The 23648-nt window shown below is 37.4% G+C and overlaps 1 protein-coding gene across 1 annotated transcript in view; it reads left to right on the forward strand.

Moving 5' to 3' along the window:
- Positions 1 to 18433, forward strand: part of RP1 (RP1 axonemal microtubule associated) — a 175940-nt gene extending 157507 nt beyond the window's left edge. The window contains exons 15-16 of the mRNA XM_036264024.1: positions 491 to 703; positions 17987 to 18433. Of these exons, the coding sequence (XP_036119917.1) occupies positions 491 to 703; positions 17987 to 18205 (432 nt within the window). The 3' untranslated portion in view covers positions 18206 to 18433. The remainder of the gene's footprint in view (positions 1 to 490; positions 704 to 17986) is intronic.
- Positions 18434 to 23648: the final 5215 nt, after the last annotated feature.

Raw genomic sequence — 23648 nt, forward strand, 5'->3', positions numbered from 1 at the left:
TCTTTTTTTTTTTTTTAATTGAGTTTATTGGGGTGGTATTGGTTCACAAAACCATATAGATTTTAAGTGTATAACTCAACAAAACACCATCTCTAAAGTCTCTTTCCATCTCCACCCCTGCCTCTCCCGTTTGCCCACCTCCCCCTATCACTGCCCCCTTTCCCTTTGGTTATTACCACACTGTGTCTGTTTCTATGTGATATATATGTTTTGTATCTTTTTTTAATCTCTGTCACATCTGACTGACACATACACTCTCAATAAATAATGATTGATGTAAATTAGTTTACCAGATAACCTCCTTTAGTTTTGTTCAGTTTTTCATTGCAGTTGATTTTATTATTATTTTCTTTTCCTCATTTTTAACCACCAAGCTTCTGGTAAGATCCTGATCACTGCAGCTTCTGTAAGAGAATGGACTCTATTGCCATATTTATCTAGCAAAACATGAGCTTGTTACTGCTTTTCCATTCTGTTTGTTGCTCTGAAGGGTGTGTTCCTCAACAGTGCTGTGGTTCTACTTGCTACGAGCCTTTGCCAAGCCCTGTGTCTCCGGCCCGATGGCAGCTGCACTGGAGTGGGAAACCGGTCTGAAAAATCCTACTGGAAAGTGCATAAAATCAGTGCTGGAATTTGCATGTTTGAAAGTGTGAAAAATGCACACATGTATCTGAGGATTAAGGATGGCCAGTGTGATGGAACAGTAAGCATCTGCTCTTATTTTTCTCAGTAAAGGTTTAAGACATTTGCCAATAATAGATGTGAGAATAGCACTTTCTGAATATTTTCTTTTTTAGTTTTAATCTATGAATATTCTGGAAATTGGATGTTATATATCGTGGTTTCTCTAGACTAATGTTTTTAATGAGTGGGGAGGGCAGCTGAATGCTTGATATGATTGGAGAGGAATCATGCCCCGTCCAGGGGTGGAGAACCTTTTTTTGGCAAGGGTCATTTGGATATTTATAACATCATTCTGAGGCCATACTAAATGATCAACTTCAAAATCAGCCTGCTATATCCGGTCAGGCTAATTTGGTGAGGCGTGTGCTGTTAGCTGGTATTGAGTTCCAGGGCCTATGCGGCCTGCGTGCTGCAAGTTCCCCACCCCTGCCTGCTTCTGAAAGATAATGTGCATACATGTCACCTGGGCGTTGTGTCAGAGCATATTCCATCTGAGACTGCAGGGGGCTGTGTGCCTGCATTTCTAATAACAACCAGGTGTTGATGAGTTGGTCTGCAAACCACACTTTGAGAACCACGGTACTAAAAAGTCTCAGTACAATAATATTTCCTTATTGCTTCCTTTGGTGCCAGAATTACCATCAATGGAAACCCTGTACTTTGAATAAGGAAGTAATTTTAAATTCTAAATATTCAGGGTTCTTCTTTAATACCTTGAGACTTGAGAGGGGATGTGAGAAGCAACTAACATAACGTCTTTTATATATTTATAATTTTCCTATAAGTTGAGCAGCAATACAATTTATACATTTATGTTATCTATTAATGCTCTGTTTAAGTGTATAACTCAACAAAACACCATCTGTAAAGTCTCTTTTCATCTCCATCTCCATATCTGTTCTCATTTGAAATGGTTTAGTTTAAACTGTGTCTTTTGGATAAACTCAGAGGTGCTTCCACTCGCCTTTCACCTCACCAGTGTGGCTCCGGCTCTTTGGGAGGGTTGGCACGAGCTTCTGAGGGGGGAAGAGGGAAGGCTTAGGTCATTCGTGGTTCTGTGTCCCTGTGTTTGTGGTGAATCTGCCTTGATGTTCACAGGGCAAAAGAGTAAAAGCACATGCACACACATTTAATTAGTGTTCTTGCTTGACTCACTAGAGCGTTGTAAAGTGGGCTATATCCCATTTCACAGAAGAGAAGGTCATGCTTAAGAAACAGAGTGTTAGGCTGATGGTCTTTAAACTGGTGAGATTAAAAACAGGTAACAGGCCCTGGCCAGGTGGCCCAGTTGGTTAGAGTGTCATCTCAATATACCAAGGTTGTGGTTTTGACCCCTGTCAGGGCACATACAAGAGTCAACCAATGAATTAATAAGTAAGTGAAATGACAAATCGATATCTCCCTCCCTCTCCCTTTCTCTCTCTAAAATAAATAAATAAATAAATAAATAAATAAATAAATAAATAAATAAACAGATAATATTATTATCATGGCCAGCCTAGTTGAGAGTATAATTAGTATGCAGTCACCCTAAAGGAGGAACATTAGGAAGTAGTTTTTCTGTCATATCACCAGCATCCACAAAGTATACAAGCCTTTCTCTTCTGGGAGTCGTAGGAGAGTTCAGAACCATGAGACAGATAGTGTGTTACTTTATGACGTGTTTTAAGGTGTGTGTGTTTTGAATTTGTTAGGAAGAGTTTGTAGAGGCACAGGTAAGTGTCACTCCAAAGTGAAAATAAACCAACATTGGAAATTTATATCTTCCCTAGATGGCAACCAAAGGGACAGGTCAGTGATTAGTGATCTTCCATTTACCTGCCTCATACTCAAGTCTACTGGTGATTTTCATGGTTCTTTCATTTCTCCCTTACCAGTCCGTGGGCCTCGTCTGTCTCTTCCATTTCTTTCTGCGTGTGATGTTTATCTTGTCCCTCCAAGTGAGTAAATTTCCTCTGCAAGTGTATAGCAGAATCTTGAATCTTTCTGCCCTACCCGAAACACTCATATTTTTTTTTCTTTTCCTTCTTCCTGTTGGTGCTGCAGGTGACTCAGCTCTGATTAGGCTGAGATAATGGAACGTCCTTGGCATTCAATTGAAAGAGCTTTGTGAGCACAGAAAGATAGGTTGAAACTTACAGATTAATACATAGAAGTGTTACGCTGCCGCAGAAAACTGTCAGTATGCTCATTTTTCAGATGAGAAAGCAAAATGTGATCCTGGTTAAGTAAGTTACCCCAAACCTCCGAGGCAGTGTTCAGAACTGTCAGTCCAGATTAGTCTACCTCCTAACCCCATGTATTGGAGGGTTTATGGTAATGGAATGGAGAAACTGGGTTGACCACAATGAGGAGACCAGGGTCAGGATACACAGGGCTAAGGACATTAAAAAAAAACAAACAATTATATTCTTCAGCAATTTTCCTAGAGCCAGTTTTGTGACAGCTCATGAGGTGAATCAGTGGGTCTGAAATCATGTCTTCTCAGTCTGTGCTAGGCTTTACATCAACATTAAGAACCCACCTTCCTTTCTTTTTCCTGATGGACATCTCTGGGTGTAAAGCTAGGTTCAGACTTCCTCTGCACTTTGGAACTGAAACAGGAAATCAGGTATTAGAATTTCAAACCCAAATTTCACTTCTTAAACACATGAAATAACTTGAAAAAGGCAGAGGCATCTGTTCAGTTTACTTTTGGATGGAAAATCCAGTGAGGCCTGCTGATAAAGGTGAAGGAGCATAAACTGTTTGATTACATGTAATTTGATATTTGGAATGTCTAGATAAGGAATTTAGAACATTTCAGAGCACAATGCAGAGATTCTCTAGGTCTTTTTTGAAATGAGCATGTCATATCTTCATTGCATGTAATTTATTCAGGGGGCTAAGGTTATGCCTCTAAAGCCTTGTAAAGCAACACACATGCATGAAGTGGAAATGGAGAAAATAAAATGGAATAAACATTGCTAAGAAAGTCACTTAAAATAATCAGGAAGCCATTAAAAAGTGAAGTACATGAAGGTCTTGTGCTTTTAAGTTATTAAACTCAGCTCAAGGCTGAGCCATAAATGTCCTAGAATAACTGCTTCATGGTCATAATAGTTTTGTTTTCTCCTTGTAGTTGTGGCTTCCCCTGTTTGCATGTTGGAACTAACCAATCCAGACTCACCTAGCCAGCATCCTTTATTTGCATGGGGGACCTAAATGAGAGTCACACTTTAGATTTCACCTTTATAAAACCTTGTCTTTTTTGTTCTCTTCAGAGTGCAATTTATATTACTAACCGAATCTGTGACTTCCAGATTGCAATCATTTTTGCTCAAATAAATGTTTTTTGTTCTTTATCACAGCCTAAACCTCTTCTTTGGTTAACAGAAGCATGAGGTGAAAGAAAATGAGACTGGTAAGGGATGGAAACTGCCTAAGAGTAAACCAGAAACAACAGGTTTGCATAAGTCAAAATTCCACATTTAGCAACCGGTTCAGTACATTGTAATTTCTAGGAGTGCACCTTTGAGGAAGAACAAGAAGCAAAGGACAACTGGAGGTGTAAGATGGAAGTGAGGCATTGGTTGGCCATGTTATCAGGATACAATTTGTTGTGCTGGGATTCAGTCCCTAGCCAACAACCCAGCAGTGGGCTGTGACCTCTGTTCCATGCAGGAGCAGCCAGAGTACCAGGGAGGAACTAGGGGGCTCAGACTGCAGATATTTATCATCTGAAATAGAAGTATTTCAGTAATTAATAAATATGTACTAGTCTAATATCAACTCCACCACAGAGGGTGAGATGTGTGTAATCTTTGAGAGCTGCAAAAGAAATCTTATTATTTTTTTTCTTAACATCAGTGAAAATCTTCAGTTTAAAGAAGGCTCTTCCTGGTTTATAACATACTTTTGTCCATCTGACTTCTAAAATTGGGGCTCAAATATTCTGTAGTGGTCTCTGGCTTCCCAGTGTTTCTGTTTAAAATTCTAAACCCCTGTTCTTAGAAATTATTGCATTGGATTGTTATTCCTAAAAAAATTTGAAAATTTAAAGAGCCTTTCTAGAGACTCCAAAATGGTGGTAGAGTGAATGGAAGCTAGACAGACCTTCTCCCAGGACCAAACTGGAATTACAACTAAAATAAAGACAAATAGTTGGGAAAAAGCAACAGAAAAACAGGATTGTGGAGGCACGAGAGGGGAGCTGGGAGCCCATGGACAGCAGCGGTCTTAGCTGTGAGCAGCACCCTTGGGGTTTAACACCCAAGCCCACTCCACAGTGCATAGAGCCAGGACAGAGTGCTAAAATAGCCACAGCCACTCACCTTGGACTCTGGCAGAGGGAGGGCAGAATGGACTAGAACTGTGTGGAGACACTCGGGATTTGGACGGTGTTCAGAAATTTTGCTGAGTTGTGGCCAAGCAGGACCATGGCCATCTTATTCCTTCCCAGGGATCTGGGGAGAGGCAGTGGCCCTGCCCATGCAGATCCAACCCCACCCAGGTGGGCCACTGAAATGCAAATTAAGGCTCATTAACAACCAGCATCTGCCCACCCTCGAGATATCCCCTTACCATGAACACCTGAGGGAGTTTTTCATTCAACTGAGAACCCAAGGCTCTTCAAGTAACCTCAACTAATAGCCTCCAGGCAAAAAGCTAGAGGATAACTGAACCTTTCCTGGATTTACAACTCTACCCTGGAAAGTAAGACTTGACAGTGGTGTTTAATGTGGGTCTTACCACACTCATCCAACCCAGTAGAGGGAGCCACAAACAGCAGAACACCAACACCCACAGGGAAAATTTGGCAGACTCCAAAGCCTACTGTGATAGCCAAACTGGTGAAACAAAGAAATAAATCCCAAATGAAAGAACAAGAGACTTCTACCGAAGATGAGATAAATGAAATGCAGTTAAGCAAGTTAACAAAGTAGAATTCAGAGCCATAATCTTGAGGAAGCTCAACAGCATGACTAAGGACTTCAACACCAAGACTAAAGATATAGAAGCATTGAAAATCAACCAAGTGGAAAAGAAGAATGACATAGCAAAAATAAAGAACACAGTGGAAGGACTAAATAGCAAAGTAGAGGAAGCTGAGGACCAGATCAATGAATTAGAAGTCAGGGTAGAAAAAAATCAACCAATCAGAAAACCAAAGGGAAAAAAACAATTTAAAAACAGGAAGACAGATTAAGAGAACTGAAGGACAACTGAAAATGTAATAATATTCACATCATAGGAATCCCCAAAGAAGAAGAAAATGAGCAAGGGTTAGAGAATATATTTGAAGAAATAGTGACAGAAAACTTCCCTATATGGTGAAGGAAGAAGGCATTCACATTAAAAAAGCAGAGAGAGCCCCAAGTAAGAAGAACCCAAACAGGCCCACACCAAGACACAGAGTAAGTGAAATGTCAAAAAGTAAAGACAAAGAGAGAATCCTAAATGCAGCAAGAGATAAGCAATAGGTTACCTACAAAGGAAACCCCATATGGATATCAACTGACTTTTCAACAGAAACACTATAGGACAGAAGAGAATGGCATGAAGTAATCAAGGTCATGAAAAACAAGGATCTGAATCCAAGACTACTCTATCCAGCAAGGCTATCATTCAAAATAGAAGGTCAAATAAAAAGATTCCCAGACAAAAAAAAGGCTAAGGGAATACATTAGCACCAAACCAACACTGCAAGAAATGTTAAAAGAAATACTGTAAGTAATAGAAGAAATAGGAAGAAAAATATAACTGCACTAAACAAAAATTGCAGTAAATAAGTACATATCAGTAATCATCTTAGATGTAAATGGATTGAATGCTCTGATAAAAAGACACAAAATAGCTGGTTGGATAATAAAGCCTGACTCATCTATATGTTGTTTACAAGAGACCCACCTCACAACAAAAGAATCACATATGTTGAAAGCGAAGGATGGAAAAAAATCTTCCAAGCAAACAGAAACGAAAAAAACGCTGGGGTAGCAATACTCATATCTGATAAAATAGATTTCAAAATGAAGGATATAACTAGAGACAAAGAAGGACACTATATAATTTTGAAAGGATCTATCTAATGGGGAGATATAACCTTGGTAAACATATATGCACCCAATATAGAAGCAACAAAATATATTAAAAATCCTCGGGAGGACTTCAAAGGAGAAAATGACAGTAGTACAATCATAACAGGGGACTTTAAAACCCTGCTGGATAGATGCTCTAGGCAGAAAAAATATCAAGGAAAAAGAGACTCTAAATGAAGCACTAAATGAATTGGATTTAATGAATATCAACAGAGAATTACTCCCCAAAACTGCAGAATTCACACTCTTCTATGTGCACATGGGACATTCTCAAAGATAGACCACATGTTAGGACACAAACTAAGTCCCTACAAGTTCAAGAAGATTGAAATTATATCAAGCATCTTCTCAGATCACAATGGCATGAAACTAGAAATCAATTGCAACAACAACATGCAAAGACATTTGAAAACATGGAGGCTAAATAGCATGTAATTAAACAATGAACGGGTTATCGAGGAGATCAAGGAAGAAATTAAAAACTTCCTGGAGACCAATGAACATGAACACATAACACAAAATCTATGGGATGCAGTGAAAGCAGTTCTGAGAGGGAAGTTCATAGCACTACAGGCCTACCTCAAGTAACAAGAAAAATTTCTAATGGATTATCCATCCTCACAACATAAAGAACTAGAGAGCAAACAAAAAGAAATACCCAGAGCAAGTGGAAGGAATGAAATAGTAAAGATCAGAGCAGAAATAAATGACATGGAGACCAAAAAAACAATTTAAATAATTAATGAAACAAGGAGCTGGTTTTCAAAAAGATAAACAAGATTGATAGACCCTTAGCTAGACTCACCAAGAAACAAAGAGAGAGAACCCAAATACACAAAACCAGGAAGGAAAGAGGAGAAGTAACAACTGACACCACAGAAATACAAAGGATCATTAACAAATACTATGAACAATTATACAGCAACAAATCGACGATCTTAGCAAAATGGACAAATTTCTAGAAACACATAGTCTCCCAAAACTGAACCTGGAAGACATAGAAAACTTGAACAGACCAATAACAACTACAGAAATTGAAGAGGTAATCAAGAGTCTCCCAGCAAACAAAAGCCCAGGCCTGGATGGCTTCAGAGGGAAGTTTTACCAAACATTCAAAGAAGAACTAACACCTATTCTCCTCAAACTATTCCAAAATATTCAAGAAGAAGGAAGATTTCAAAACTTGTTTTATAAAGGCAGCATAATTTTGATTCCAAAAATGAAAAAAAAAAAAAATACTACAAAAAAAGAAAACTACAGGCCAATATCCCTGATGAACATAGATGCCAAAATCCTTAACAAAATACTAACAAATCGGATCCAGCAATACATTAAAAATTTATTCACCATGACCAAGTGGAATTCATCCCAGGAATGCAAGGCTGGTACAATATTCACAAATCAATAAATGTGATACACCACATAAACAAAATAAAGAATAAAAACCACATGATCATATTAATAGATGCAGAAAAAAGCATTCAAAAATATCCAATTCCGATAAAAATGCTCAATAATGTGGGAATAGAGGGATCATATCGTGACATAATAAAGGCCATATATGAAAAACCTAAAGCCAACATTATACTCAATGGGCAAAAACTAAAAGCATTTCCCTTAAGAACAGGAACAAGACAGGGATGTCCACTTTCACCACTCTTATTTAACATAGTACTAGAAGTCTTAGCCCCAGCAATCGGACAGGAAGAAAAAATAAAAGAGATCCAAATTGGAAAGGAGGAAGTGAAACTGTCATTTTCGCATATGACATGATATTATATATAGAAAATTCTAAAGACTCCGTCAAAAATATACTAGACTTAATAAATAAATTTGGTAAAGTAGCAGGATACAAAATTAATATCAAGAAATCAATGGCATCTTATACACCAATGATAAATTCATAGAAAAAGACACAAAAAATCTCATTTACCATTGCGGCAAAATAATTAAAATACCTAGGAATAAACTTAAAGAAGCAAAGGACCTATTCACAAAAAACTATGGGACATAGAGAAAGATAAAAAAAAAAAAATACAAATAGAGAAGAGAAATATAGGAAGATATAAAAAAGTGGAAGCACATACCTTTTCATGGATTGGAAGAATTAACATCATTAAAATGTCCATATTATCCAAAGCAATCTATAGATTCAATGCAATCCCCATCAAAATACCAATGACACATTTCACAGAACTAGAACAAATACTTCAAAAGTTCATATGGAATCAAAAGGGACCCTGAATAGCCACAGTAATCTTGAAGAAAAAGGGATAAAGTAGGTGTGATCACATTACTGGATATCAGGTTATACCACAAAGCTACTGTAATCAATACAGCCTGGTACTGGCACAAGAACAGGCATATAGACCAGTGGAACAGAACAGAGAACCCAGAAATGGACCCATTAATATGCTCAATTAATATTTGACAAAGGTGGCAAGAGCATACAGTGGAGTAAGGACAGCCTCTTTAATAAATGGTATTGAGAAAATTGACAGCTACATGCAAAACAATGAAACTAGACCATCAACTTACACCATACACAAGAATAAAATCAAAATGGATAAAAGACTTAAATGTGACCCATTAATTTATGAAAATCCTAGTAGAAAATGTAGGCAACAAAATTTTGGATATCATACGCAGCACAATTTTTGTACTGATACATCACTTAAAGCAACAGAAACAAAGAAAGAAATGAACACATTGGACTACACCAAACTAAAAAACTCCTGTACAGCAAAAGAAACACCCATCAAAATGGAAAGGGAACCTACTGTATAGGAGAGCATAACTGCCAATGATAGATCAGATAGGGGGTTAACTTCCAAAATATATAGAATACTAACACAACTCAACAAAAGGAAGACAAAGAACCCCAATAAAAAATGGGCAGCCCTGGCTGGATTGGCTCAGCTTTGGAGCGTCGGCCTGTAGACCACAGAGTCCCGGGTTCAGTCCCCACTAGGGGTACATACCAAAAAAAAACAAAAACAAATGGGCAGAGGACCTAAAGAAACACCTCTCCAAAAAGGACATACAAATGGGGAAGAGCCATATGAAGATATGCGCAACACCACTAATCATCAGAGAGATGCAAATTAAAACAACAATGAGGTATCACCTCACACCTGTCAGAATGGCCGCCATCAACAAATCATCAAACAACAAGTGTTGGCGAGGGTGTGGAGAAAAGGGGACTCTAGTATACTGCTGGTGGGAATGCAGACTGGTGAAGCCACTATGGAAAAACTATGGTGTTACCTCAAAAGATTAAAAATTGAGTTGCCATTTGACCCACTTCTAGGAATATACCCTACGAAGCCTGAAATACCAATCAAAAAGAATGTATGTATCCCCATGTTCATAGCAATACTATTTACAATCGCCAAGATCTGGAAACAGCCCAAGTGTCCATCAAGACACTAATAGATAAAAAAGTTGTGGTACAAATACACAATGGAGTACTATCCATCTGTTAGAAAGAAAGATCTCTTATCTTTTGAGATGACATGGAGAGACCAGAAATCTCTAGGCTAGAGTGACAATATTATGTGAAAACAGAAGATAACATTCACCTTTCTTGTCTCATTTGCATATGTTTTAAAGATAGTAAGGCATGCTCACAGTCTCCAAAGGCATTTAAGATGCCTTCAAATTTGAATGGTAAGGTATGCTCAAGAACCTTAGCCCAGCGAACTGTTCAACAAACATTTTATTATATAAATTAAATTGAATAAAAGCATTAGTTTCCAGGATGTCTTCCATTGTATATATAAAAACATTTCATATGGGCAAACACATGTTCAAATCAAATGATGTTGACCCTATAACAATTATGTCCATTTCTGTTACCATGAAATTGTTATGCTCTAAGAATAAATCACTTTAATAGATTTTGATGTAATAGTAGAGATTCAAGTGCGCAACAAATAGCATGCAATTTGCTAGGAACAATTGTAAGGTTGTTAAATTGAAAATGAATAACAAGCCCAGCTGGTGTGGTTCAGTTGTTGAGCATCGACTCATATACCAAGAGGTCACCAGTTTGATTACTGGTCAGGGCACATGCCCAGGTTGTAGGTCAAATCCCCAGTGTGGGTCATGCAGGAGGCGGCCAATTGATGTTCTCTGTCATCACTGTTTCTATCTCCCTTTCCCTTTTCCTTTCTCTCTCTCTAAAATCAATAAAGAAAAAAAAGAAAAATAGAAAACAAGCCTCCAAGTAACATTGGTGTACCTTGTCACTAGACATGAATGCAAAGGGAAAAAGATGTATGAGTTATAGGAAAAACAAGCTAAAAAGTGATCAGCATACTGAAGACACTCGCAGACAAACAGACACACTCACTAGTAGGATTCTTGTTTATGGACAAGAGTTTAGTTTGTAGAAATGAGAAAAGATTCTCATCACAGATTTATCTTATTCAGCCTCTTTACTCTAAATATATTTTTACACATGCAGATAACTGAACCTAAAGATAATCATGTTTTTAAAAGTCATATATGAATGACTTTTGGATGGGCTAGGTGTATACAATGCTAGAGCAGTGGGTTGAAACATATAAAATTTAGTGAAAGTGAGGCAGGGTAGTAAAAAGTCAGGAAAATTCTTTGGCAAGTGGAATGGGGAAACCTAGACAGAAAGCTGATTTAAACTGGCCTTATCCAGCAACCTGACCCACCTGCCTCCTTCACCCTTGCAATGACCACTCCCTTCAGCATTAAGCCTGCAGGACAGTGAGGTTCTGATCAGCATCAAATAATCTTAGGAACACAACCTCAGGTCTGTTGACCACAGAGACAGAGGTTTGCTTAAACTAGAGATAACATTTAAGCCTCAGTTGTGTTTCAGCTCCAGGCCCAGAAAAGCAGTAAAACAAGACCAAACCAAGGGACCCCATGACTGACATCAGGACAATATGAAATGACTAATGACCCCCTACCTTAGCACCAACCAATCAGTAGAGACCAGAGCCCTGAAAAGACACACCTAGAAAATTGATGAGTATTCTATTGAGATTCTCCCCTGAGACCTTCCCTAAAATTTCTGCCTTTAGAAAACAGATAAAAACCCTTAAGATGAAGGACCCAGGGCATTCTCTCTCTCTCTCTCTCTCTCTCTCTCTCTCTCTCTCTCTCTCTCTCTCTCTCTCTCTCTCCTCTCTTTCTCTCTCTCTCCCCCTGTTTCTCTCTCTCTCTGTCTCTCTCTCTCTCTCTGATGTCTATACCTTCCCCCTTCATTCTTTCTTTCTTAGGTGTGTATCTTTGCTTTTCTTCTCCTAAGCTCTGAGGACCCTCCTTTTGCCTCTGTATCTTGTTTCCTGAATCCATGTAGCCCAGCTGGCTCACTTCTTTTGCCTTTGTGACTTTCTTTCTAAAAGGCTAAAGCAGCCTTTTGAACTGCTCACACATTCTTTCTTTCCAGTGTACTTTTGCTTTGCTTGCTGAATAAACTTTCTCTTGCATTAGAGTTTTGGGCTCTGAATTCTTAGCCAAACTGAAGAACCAAAACCCATTATCATTGCTGACAAAAGATTTAGTTAGTTTTTTTTAAAATATGTTTTTTATTGACTTTTAGAGAGAGGAAGGGAGAGGGAGAGAGAGAGAAATATTGATGAGAGAGAAACATCAATTGGCTGCTTCCTGCACCCTCCCCACAGGAGATCAAGCCTGCAACCTGGGTACATGCTCTGACCTGGAATTGAACGATGACCTCTTGGTCCATGGGTCAACATTCAACCACTGAGCCACACCATCTGGGCAAAATTTACTTAGTTTTATATAAATAATGATAAATAAAAATTTTAGCCCTGGCCAGTTTGGCTCAGCGGTTAGAGCGTCAGCCTGCGGTCCGGAGAGACCCGGGTTCGGTTCCCGCTAAGGGCACGTACCTCGGTTGCAGTTTGTCCCCGGCCCTGGTTGGTCGTGCGGGTGGCAGCCACTCGATGTGTCCCTTCACATCGATGTTTCTCTCTCTCTCTCCCTTCCTCTCTCTCCCTCCCACTCTATCTGTACAAAAAATGGAAAAACATCCTCGGGTGAGGATTAAAAAAAAAAAAAAAAAAAAATTTTAGTGAGTTTATGCTTCTGGACTGTGAATTTCATAAGTGCTTCGTGGTTCCGGGTTGACTAGAGTAGGCTGGAGTCAGATATTTCCCTTTTTCCAGGCCAGTTAGGCTGTGGTAAAACTCCAAACATCTAGGCTCTGGTTGGCCAGTGTTTCCTATGGGCAGTCCTTGCTAAGAACAGAGCACATTGATGTATTTCAAAATGGTTCCTATTTCTCACGAGGGGATTTTTCTCTGATATTTACTGTGGGAACCTGTTTGTGCTCCTAGAGGTAAAACTCACAAAAATGTGAGGGCCCCTCTATGACTAGGTCCCCCCAGAGTTTTAACTCACAGACTTATCCATACTGAGCCTTCAGCAATTCATCAATTATGGTTCAGATTTTGTACCAGGTACTGATTCCATTATTGGTTTCTGCTGGTGAGTCTCTGCTCCAATAAGCTGTGACTCCCTGTATTTGCCTGTCTGTCTTTCCAGTCTTAGGGGCTGCAGTTTGCCCTGTATTCTCACTTTTCTTGCAGATCTTAAAAATATTTATTGATTTTTCAGTCTCTTTAGCTTTTACTTGTTAAGAGGGAGTGGTGACTTCTAAGCTTCTTACATACAGAACTGAGAACTGGAAGTCTAAGTCATGTTTTACTTAATAAAAAAATGATAAAGAAACTCATTTTAATAAAATTGTGAAATGAGTTATTTTGTTTGACTTCTCTAGAAAATGATTTTACGTTCCACTGTTATTGTAGACCATAGTCTATGCATTAGTTTTGATATTTATAACATGATTTGAAGAATATACACATGGGCTTGAGGATAGCAACAAAGATTTTCTCCTTCTCAGGAGCAAATGAGCTTATGATAGGAAAAACTCGTCAAAGGATTCATGCTGGAAAAGAGAAGGCTGATCAATAGCAATAGTAGTGATCCAGTACATGGAATATTTATTACTAGGATGTGGGTACCATAGAAGAGAGATTCTTGTTTGCTTTATTAAAATATCCTAAACTCTTCAACTGGTCTTGACATTTGATAGGTGCTCAACAAATGCTGAATGAATGAGAAGTTAAAATATCACTTGTTGATGGTAACTAGAAGGCAATCCTTCTGCAGAAGAACCAATAGAGGGAAATTGGTACAGGTGTTATTTTCACTTTCAATGGTGCCAGCATGCATCAGGCATTCCAGCACGGGTTTGTCAGTCGGTGTTTGTTGTTGATGTATAGAGAACAAACATGTACAGTACAACATGACCCTCTGCGTCCAGAATCCACCTCTTCTTTTTTTTTTTTAACTTCCCATCTCCATCTAATTAATTAGTTTGTATTTGGGTTAGTGATGAAGCAGAGATCTTTAAATAAAAGAAGGAAAGAGTATTCCCTACTCTAAAGGCTTATTGTTTTGAAATGTAGTTATATTAAATTTTATTTTCATTCTTTTTACTAATTATAATTAATGAAAGGTTAAAAATATCACTTCTCAGGCTCTAACAATGTATTGGAAGGTACAAATATGCACACATCAGTCAGCTAGAGAAGAACAGCAAATTAGTAATCCAGTTCCAAGTATAGTTTAACTGTTTATGTGAGGGCTCAGAAGAAGCACATTGATTTGAGCATAGTAAGTGAAACAGGAGAAATTTCCTGTGTAGGGAAAGAAAAGTATCTCTCCCTTCTAAGTTCTTGACTGGACTCCTGTGACAAAGGACAGATTAACAAGAGCAAATCATGCAAACTTATGTAATATAAGTTTTATGTGACATAGGAACCTTCTTAAGGAAGTGAAAAACTAAAGGAGTTATTTAAACCTTATGCTAGGTTTGATGAAGAGTGGAGAGTTGTAGAAAAATGTGAGGACAAAAAGGATCTGAACTAAGTGTAGTAAACTGGGTGAAACAGAAAGTCCTGTTTATTTAGATTTCTTTCAGTGTCTCTCTGTCTTCTGAGATAAGGTTGCTCCTTTCCTCATGGTATAGGAAGGGTACTTCTCACATGAAGTTTTTACACCTACTTCAGAGGAAGGTGAGAAAAATACTTTCTGTACCTGCTGATTTATAACTTCTTTTAGCTTGATATATTCAATATACCGAGGTGTCATATTTAGAGTAGTGTGTCCTCAACCCCATCAGCTGGGATGGTGAATTTTAGAGGGAATAATCCCACTTTCCATTATCAAAATAAAGAGGGAAAGAACATGAACACATTATAAGGACAAAAATTAACAAAAAAGGCCCACCAGTGTGGTTCACTGGATGGAGCATCGTCCCATGGACTGAGAGATCCTGATTTGATTTCTGGTCAGGGCACATGCCTGGATTGCAGGCTTGATCCCTAGTTGGGGGCAAGCAGGAGGCAGCCAATCAATGTTTCTCTTTCACATTGATGTTTCTATCTATTTCTCTTTTCTTCCCTCTCTAAAAAAATCAATAAAAACATATTTTTAAAAATTAGCAAAAATGAGCTTCCTTTAGCAGTAACATTTATTTAGTTTTTACTGAGAGGCAGAAACTATCTATTGCTAATTCTTCAGTTGATATAGGAAGACTTTCCCCCTGCCCTCAGGGAGGTTGCAATCTAGAAGAAAAAAAAAGAAAAATTGAAATAATAATTACACTCCATAGTGAAAGTGCCACTAGAGTTTAGTATCAAGTTTAATGTTAACAAGGAAGAAATGTGTCCAGGCAAGAGTTTTCAGTTGTGGGAGTCATGGGCAATTGCCTAAGATATTTAATGTAAAATACCATCCGTTTTTAATGGGATATCCATCCTAAGTCGGAGGAGATGGTGTGCTGGTAACAATATCAGAGTTCTTAAATCTGACCTCTGTGTGGAATATGGTCTAGTTTATGGAAGACCTAAAGTTTACAAGAATAACTGTGAGATTACTGTAATGAAGCACAATTTTACTCAAAAGCACACAGTTTGCCTAGAAATTCTAGCATGTTTTAGTATGTTTAGTTTAGTTGATTGATTTTTTTTTTAATTAACCAGGGTAATGCTTATAAGTATCTTGGTTTCTATCCAATACAAAGGTCAGTTTCTTGCAGATCAATAATGTCAGGGTTTTAATTTTTTTTCTCTATTTTTTTCTTCATCCTTGGCTCCTATATAGGTGTACAACCTTAAAAAAAAAAAAAAAAAAAAAAAAAGATCATTGGGGAAAGAACACTGGACAGTGTAGCTTATTTGGTTTCTTCCTGGACATCTCTATATTGTATAATTTCAAATGAGGTTGATATTGTTGTCTGAACATTTTGAGCTCTATCATGGGTCTTGAGATGCCCACCTAGCCTTTGGTCCCAAGGTTTCCAACTCCATGGCCAAATTACAGCAAGTCTAGCCCTCTTCCAAACCACTAGTTTTCTCAGTACTTGAGCCTGCCATTGAGGCATGGGATTCTGTATCCCCTGGTTTTTCTATGGAAAAGCTAGGAAGCTATATCAGCATAATCTGCTCTGATTCTCTCTTAGACATTTCCAATTATCCTGGAATTAGAATATTATCATGTTGCTCTGATGATATGCTGAGTACTGGGATGCTCTAAGGAAAATTTATAAATTTCTTGAAATATCCCCTCACTTCTTGAATTTCTACCCTAAAATATATGACTATTTCATTACTCCTTATTTCTTTGCTATACCTAGGATCAACTCCAAGTGGGATGTGAATAAGGACATCCCATCTCTTTTCTAGCATGTTTACCCCAGGCCTCCTTCTCCTAGCACTAGATGGGCTCTTCTTCTTTCTGTAGTGTGGAAATTTTCTGTGTCATAGATGGTATCTACCTTTTCAGTGGCTTTATCACTTGAATTCTATGGTGTCTAGTTCTCTAGTCTTGGCTCTAGGTACATAAAGTACAGTTTTGGAATTATTTTTGGCAACTATTTTATCTCTCAAAAAAGCTTGGTTTTGCAAATTAAAAATACCTTCCTTATGATTTCTTATTTGGAATAGATTTCTTTAAAGCCTTGAATTTGGAAACTTAAAGTTGAGCAAAGATTTATTTTTTCTAGGCTGCATTCTACTTACCATGACACAGTGAGCATTGTTGATCAGTATGTGGAAGAACCGGATAACAGTCTTTGAGTAACTTATGTGAACTCAATTTACTGATGGCAATTCAATCCAGAAAATGTGGACTTGCACAGAAATTGGTTTATGTTTAAATATGAATATTTAAACATATTATGATAAAAATTTTTTTTTAATTAATCAGAGTAATGCTTATAAGTATCTTGGTTTCTATCCAATACAAAGGTCAGTTTCTTGCAGATGAATAATGTCAGGGTTTTAATTTTTTTTCTCTACTTTTTTCTTCATCTTTGGATCCTATCTAGGTGTACAACCTTAAAAAAAAAAAAAAAAAAAAAAAAGGTCATTGGGGAAAGAACACTGGACAGTGTAACTTATTTGGTTTCTTCCTGGACATCTCTATATTGTATAATTTCAAATGAGGTTGATATTGTTGTCTGAGCATTTTGAGCTCTATCATGGGTCTTGAGATGCCTACCTAGCCTTTGGTCCCAACTCCATGGCCAAATTACAGCAAGTCTAGTCCTCTTCCAAACCACTAGTTTTCTCAGTACTTGAGCCTGCCATCGAGTATTGCGCTGGCTATTCTGGACCTTTTGCCTCTCCATATAAACTTCGGTGTGTCGATATCCAAAAAATACCTTGCTGGGATTGTGATTGAGATTGTGTTGAATCTATAGATCAAGTGGGGAAGGACTGCCAACAACATTAAGTCTTCCTATACATGAACTGGAATATTTGTGCATTTACTTATCTTTTTTTCCTCTTTCTATCATTATATTATTTTTCCAAAAGGAAAATTTTACAATTCACTGTTCTCTATTCCCCTTCAGAAATGGCAACACTGAAACAAAATATAGCATGCCCCGCACTCCCCTGAGCAGAGCCCACTGTCATTCCGAGCTCTTTTGTCCAAGCTGTGCACCTTGCTTCAGCCACTCACATGGCTCTGTCTCTGGATCTTATGGAACAGGGTGAAGTGCATCGTGCAATTTATGCAAAATTCCCAGATTTGTCATGAGAATTTGAAAATGAAGCAAAATATATTTTTGTGAAGTGCCTGGTTTTAAATTCTGTCCTTCATTGTTTGCTCATATTTATGAAATCATGTTATATTGATTGTAGGGCACAGGAGATATTGACTGTCATTTTAAGATTAAGAAGAACTTACAAAATGCATCCATAAGCCTGGAATCTACAAAGAGCCCAGGGTTGTTTGTTGGACTTCAATCAGATGGACAGGTGAAACCAGTTATTTATAACAAGAATGGGAACGTTTTCTTCTATCCACAAGTCATCAAATGTACGTTTATTCTGAAATATTTTGTTGTTTTGCTTTTTTGATGATTTATGTACACTGATAATTTCATCATGTTTTTTTTCTCACCAAATTTTTGCTGTTAGGTTTTTTATGGTTGTCATTCTAGAAGCATTAAAAAAAAAAAAACATAATAAAGACCATTTACCTCAAATTCTGATATTTAATGTTAGGTATGAAGTTTTTGCTACATCAAGCTCCTTTATAATTTTTTAAATTGGGTGTGTGCACGTGTGTGTGTGTGTGCACGTGTGTGTGTGTGTGTGTGCACGTGTGTGTGCTTGTATTTTGATATTTAAGGATATCTCCATATATACCGAGAGGAGATGGGGCTGCTAGAAACATTCTCAGCTTCATTGCTATAAATTTTTAATAATCAGTAGAAAAGGAGATGGGGAAAAGATCAACACAAATGGTACTTGAATTAAAAATAGGATTTAGAAAACACATCTAAGGAAAGGACAAAAACGTGACTATTTTTAAACTGTTTTTTTCATATCTAAGTTTAGGCCCTCTAGCAAATTGAAGAATCTGAAGTCTTTATACAAACAATTTAAACTTAGAATGTATTTGCTGAACACCATGGTTAATAAAGTAACTCTCTTGTATTCTTAAATTATTTCAAAAATATTGTTTGCAGTTTAATTTTTCCCTGATATAATTCCATTGATTTGGGTTTAATCAAAATCTAGATGATTTTCTTTGTCTGAACTTTATTTAATTTCTCTTTTCTGATCAAAGTCTACCTATTCTTTTTTTTTTTTTTATATTTTTTTCCTTTACTGATTTTTTAGAGAGAGGAAGTGAGAGGGAGAGAGAGACAGAAACATCGATGAGAAGGAACATTGATTGGCCTCCTCCTGCATGCCCCCCACTGGGGATTGGGCCCACAACCTGGGCATGTGCCCTGACCGGGAATCAAACTGGTGACCTCTTGGTGCATGGTTCGACGCTCAACCGCTGAGCCACACTGGCCAGACAAAGTCTACCATTTCTTTATATGTATATATATTTCTATAAAATCTGTAGGGTATTATATATATATATGGCATTGTATATACAAGCATAGGCAAAAGTAGGTTTGCAGTTTTGAGTATATGGAACAGTTTATTTTGTATTGTTATTTATTAATTATTGTATTATTTATTTGTACTACAACTGTAAACCTTCTTTTGCCCACCCCTGTATGTGTGTGTGTGCGTGTGTGTACAGCAATATATAAATATATATTTATATAAAACATACTACAGAAGATAGTTTAAAATAAGAATAAATAAGAGCTTGATTTAACATGACCTGGTCCCATTCTTTGTGCTATCTGCATCAATTATTTTTTAGCTTTTAGTTGCCACATTTAAAATTTTGTGAATTGTTGGGCTAGGACATCTTAACTGACTGCCATCCACACCACCACTCCCTCCGTGCTGTTTTTCCACTGACTGGCACAGAGTTGTACTCCTACCCGACAAAAAGGGTTTGCCATCTGTCTCAGGAGCTCTAGAGGAAAACAGATGATGTGGAAGAAAGCAAAAAGATACAGGGTGGAGTAGAAGAAAAAGTAGTGAGAAATAGGTAACAGAGGACAGCAACCATGTAGGAAAAGCACAGGAAGAAAGGAAAACTAATGCAAAGGAAAGGGTAGGATAGTGAAGCAACGATGAGAAAAAAAAGAGATAGCAATAGTTAGAAAAGAAGATGATTACAGGAAAAAATAATCTGTGTCAATACACAAGAGAGAGATAACAGAAGGCCATGATTGTCAACCGAGAATATTAGTATCAATAGAACCAGTAAAAACAAAAGTATTCTTTTTTACAGGCTCTACAATGTAGTTCTATAACTACAGGTTGGATGATCTAGTTTTCTTCTCTACTTACCAGTTATATTAACATCAAAGAGCTTTGGTTTCTGTGTCTGTGTAAGCTGGGTAATAGTAACATCTCTCCTATCCACCCAGCAGAGCTGTTAGGGATCAAGTGAGTTAAGTGTATATGAAAGTTCTTGATTCATTGCTAATAGCTAACATTTACAGGCGGTTATTTTGTGTCAGGTACTGCAAAGCACAGGTTACATCATTTAATAGGACTTTGAAAAGTAGACATAGTATTTTATATTGTCTTTAGAGATTGCACTCTTATTATTTGATAATGTTTTTTTTTTTATTAATTTTTGTTACAGATGTTTCTCCTCCCCCCCCCCCCCCACTGATTCCCCCTCACCCTCCCTCCCGGCCCTGTCCCCAGCTTTGTTGTCCATGTCCATTGTTCATGCACACATGCATATAAGTTCTGTGGTTTATCTCTCCCCCACCACCCCCTCTTCTGGGGATTGTCAGTCTGTACCCCACTTCCACATCTCTGGGACTACCCCATTTCTCAGGCTGTTACGTTCATTATATTCCACAAATAAGTGAGATCATATGATACTTGTCTTTCTCTGTTTGGCTTGTTTTGCTTAGGATAATACTTTCCAGGTCCCTCCATGTCGTCTCAAAGGATAAGAGATCTTTCTTTATTACAGCTGCATAGTACTCCATTGTGTATATGTACCACTGCTTTTATATCCATTTGTCTACTGATGGATATTTGGGCTGTTTCAAGATATTAGCTATTGTAAATAGTGCTGCTATGAACAGAACTTTCTGATTGGTGTTTCAGGTTTGTTAGGGTATATTCCTAGAAGTGAGATCACTGGGTCAAATGGAAGTTCAATTTTTAATTTTTTGAGGTAACACCATATTGTTTTCCATACTGGCTGCACCAGTCTGCATTCCCACCAGCAGTGCACTAGAGTCCCATTTTCTCCACACCCTCGCCAACACTTGTTGTTTGATGATTTGCTGATGGCGGCCATTCTGACAGGTGTGAGGTGATACCTCATTGTTGTTTTAATTTGCTTCTCTCTGATGATTAGTGATGATGAGCATTTCTTCATATGTCTCTTAGCCATTTGTATGTCCTGTTTGGAGAGGTGTCTATTTAGTTCCTCTGCCCATTTTTTAATTGGGTTCTTTGTCTTCCTTTTGTGGAGTTGTATGAGCACTCTATATATATTGGAAATTAACCCCTTATCTGATATATCATTGACAATTATGCTCTCCCATACAGTGGGTAGCCTTTCCATTTTGATGATTGTATCTTTCACTGTGCAGAAGCTTTTGAGTTTGATGTAGTCCCATGTGTTCATTTTCTCCTTTGTTTCTATTGCCTTGGGTGATGTATCAGTGAAAATTATGCTGCATATGATGTCTGAAATTTTGTTGCCTACAGTTTCTTCTAGGATTTTTATGGATTTATGAGTCACATTTAAGTCTTTTATCCATTTTGAGTTTATTCTTGTTTAGGGTGTAAGTTGATGGTCTAGTTTCATTTTTCTGCATGTAGCTGCCCAATTCTCCCAGCACCATTTATTAAAGAGGCTGTCCTTACTCCACTGTATGCTCTTGCCACCTTTGTCAAATATTAATTGAGCATATTGCCTTGGGTCAATTTCTGGGTTCTCTGTTCTGTTCCACTGGTCTATATGCCTGTTCTTGTGCCAGTACCAGCTGTTTTGATTACAGTGGCTTTGTAGTATAACCTGAAATCTGGTAATGTGATCCCTCCAACTTTGTTCTTCCTTTTCAAGATTGCTGTGGCTATTCGGGTCTTTTTTGGTTCCATATGAACTTTTGACGTACTTGTTCTAATTCTGTGAAGTATGCCGTTGGTATTTTGATGGGGATTGCATTGACTCTATAGATTGCTTTGGATAATATGGACATTTTAATGATGTTAATTTTTTCAATCCATGAACAGGGTATGTGCTTCCACTTTTTTATATCTTCCTCTATTTCTTTTTTCAATGACCTGTAGTTTTCTGCGAATAGGTCCTTTATTTTTTTGGTTAAGTTTATTCCTAGGTATCTTAATTTTTTTTGCCACAATGTTAAATGGGATTGTTTTCTTATTTTCTCTTTCTGTGAGTTCATCATTGGTTTATAAGAATGCCATTAATTTCTTGATGTTAATTTTGTATCCTGCTACTTTTCCAAATTCATTTATTAAGTCTAGTAAATTTTTGATGGAGTCTTTGGGGTTTTCTACGTATAGTATCAGGTCATCTGCAAATAATGACAGTTTCACTTCCTCCTTTCCAATTTGGATCCCTTTAATTTGATAATGTTTTTTAAAAAAGAATTGAATATCTCCAGTGACTGAATTAACTTTAAAATCTTATAACAAGTAGGGCTGGGACTGATTTTATATTGATTAAAATGGTTGATAGGCATCTGTAAACTGTTTATATAATGTTTTCTCTTTATTATTTTTATTATAAAAATACATGTAATTGTGGAGAATTTTGAAAATATACGCATGTAATCTATACAGAAACAAAAACTATATTTTTCTGTATATATTTTCATTATTTTTTTTCTATGAAAGCTTGTGTTTTACGTATTTATCTACCCTTTTCTCTAAATATACTAAAAGTATATTTTTAAACAAAAAATGAGCTGCAGTCTTCTATATATAGAAATAACTTTCTGATTTTTACTTAAAAATGAGTTATGCTACAACCAACTGAGCCACCCAGCTAGGGCCCATCTGATGCGAGATAATGGGGAAGGTTATCCATGTGTGTGGGCAGCAAAATGTCTGCGCAGAATAAGTTGTTGAATTAATGAATGGTGTAGTATAAAGTCATTGCGAGTTCATGTCAGGAACATCTGGGTTTTATTTTCATATGCAGTAGTATGTCCCTAAGTTAATTAACATAACTAAACCTCTCTTTTGTCATCTGTAAATGAGAATAACATGGCATTACAGTAGGAATTTTTAGCTTGAATCTGTGAACCTTTTGAAATTATAAGTGTATTTTGAATAAATAAATTGTGTGCAAACATACATAAGTGTGCATTTGAGATGGGAAGAAGCTCATGATCTTTAGATTTTCAAAGGGATCAATGACTCGGAAGTATTAAGGAACTCCGTCTTACAGGACTTTGTGAAGAGTGATAGAATGTTTATTTAAAAGTTCATTTTATTATTTTTAGAATCTTTTCCAATTAGACTATATATGATAGATTGAACTTGCCTCATAGCAAAACAAAACAAAAATCCCCTTGAAGAAACTGTTGAAAATTTTGAGTTGTCTGTATTTCAATACAAAGGTAGAACAGTCCAACTCCACAGCTTTTTTTTTTTTTTTTTTTATTTTTTAACAGCAGTCACTTTTCCTCAGAGTGTTCAGGAAGACAGAGTTGAAACTGCCAGGCACCTTCAGCAATAAAGGGACCTGGATAAGGGATGAGATAGGGGTCGGAGGAGAATAGTAAGGTAGCATTTCAAGAGACTCCAGTGGAGACCTCCGCGTGGAGTAGGTGCCTGTTTTCCCAGGCGTCCTTAGAAACCCCTTTCCTGCTGTAAGTGTCTGAGCACATGGAGGGCACTGCTCTGTCCCACCCGTGATGATGCTGCCTTGCTGACC

The sequence above is a fragment of the Molossus molossus genome, unplaced genomic scaffold, assembly GCF_014108415.1.
Source record: "Molossus molossus isolate mMolMol1 unplaced genomic scaffold, mMolMol1.p scaffold_m16_p_16, whole genome shotgun sequence".
NCBI classification, from domain to species: domain Eukaryota; kingdom Metazoa; phylum Chordata; class Mammalia; order Chiroptera; family Molossidae; genus Molossus; species Molossus molossus.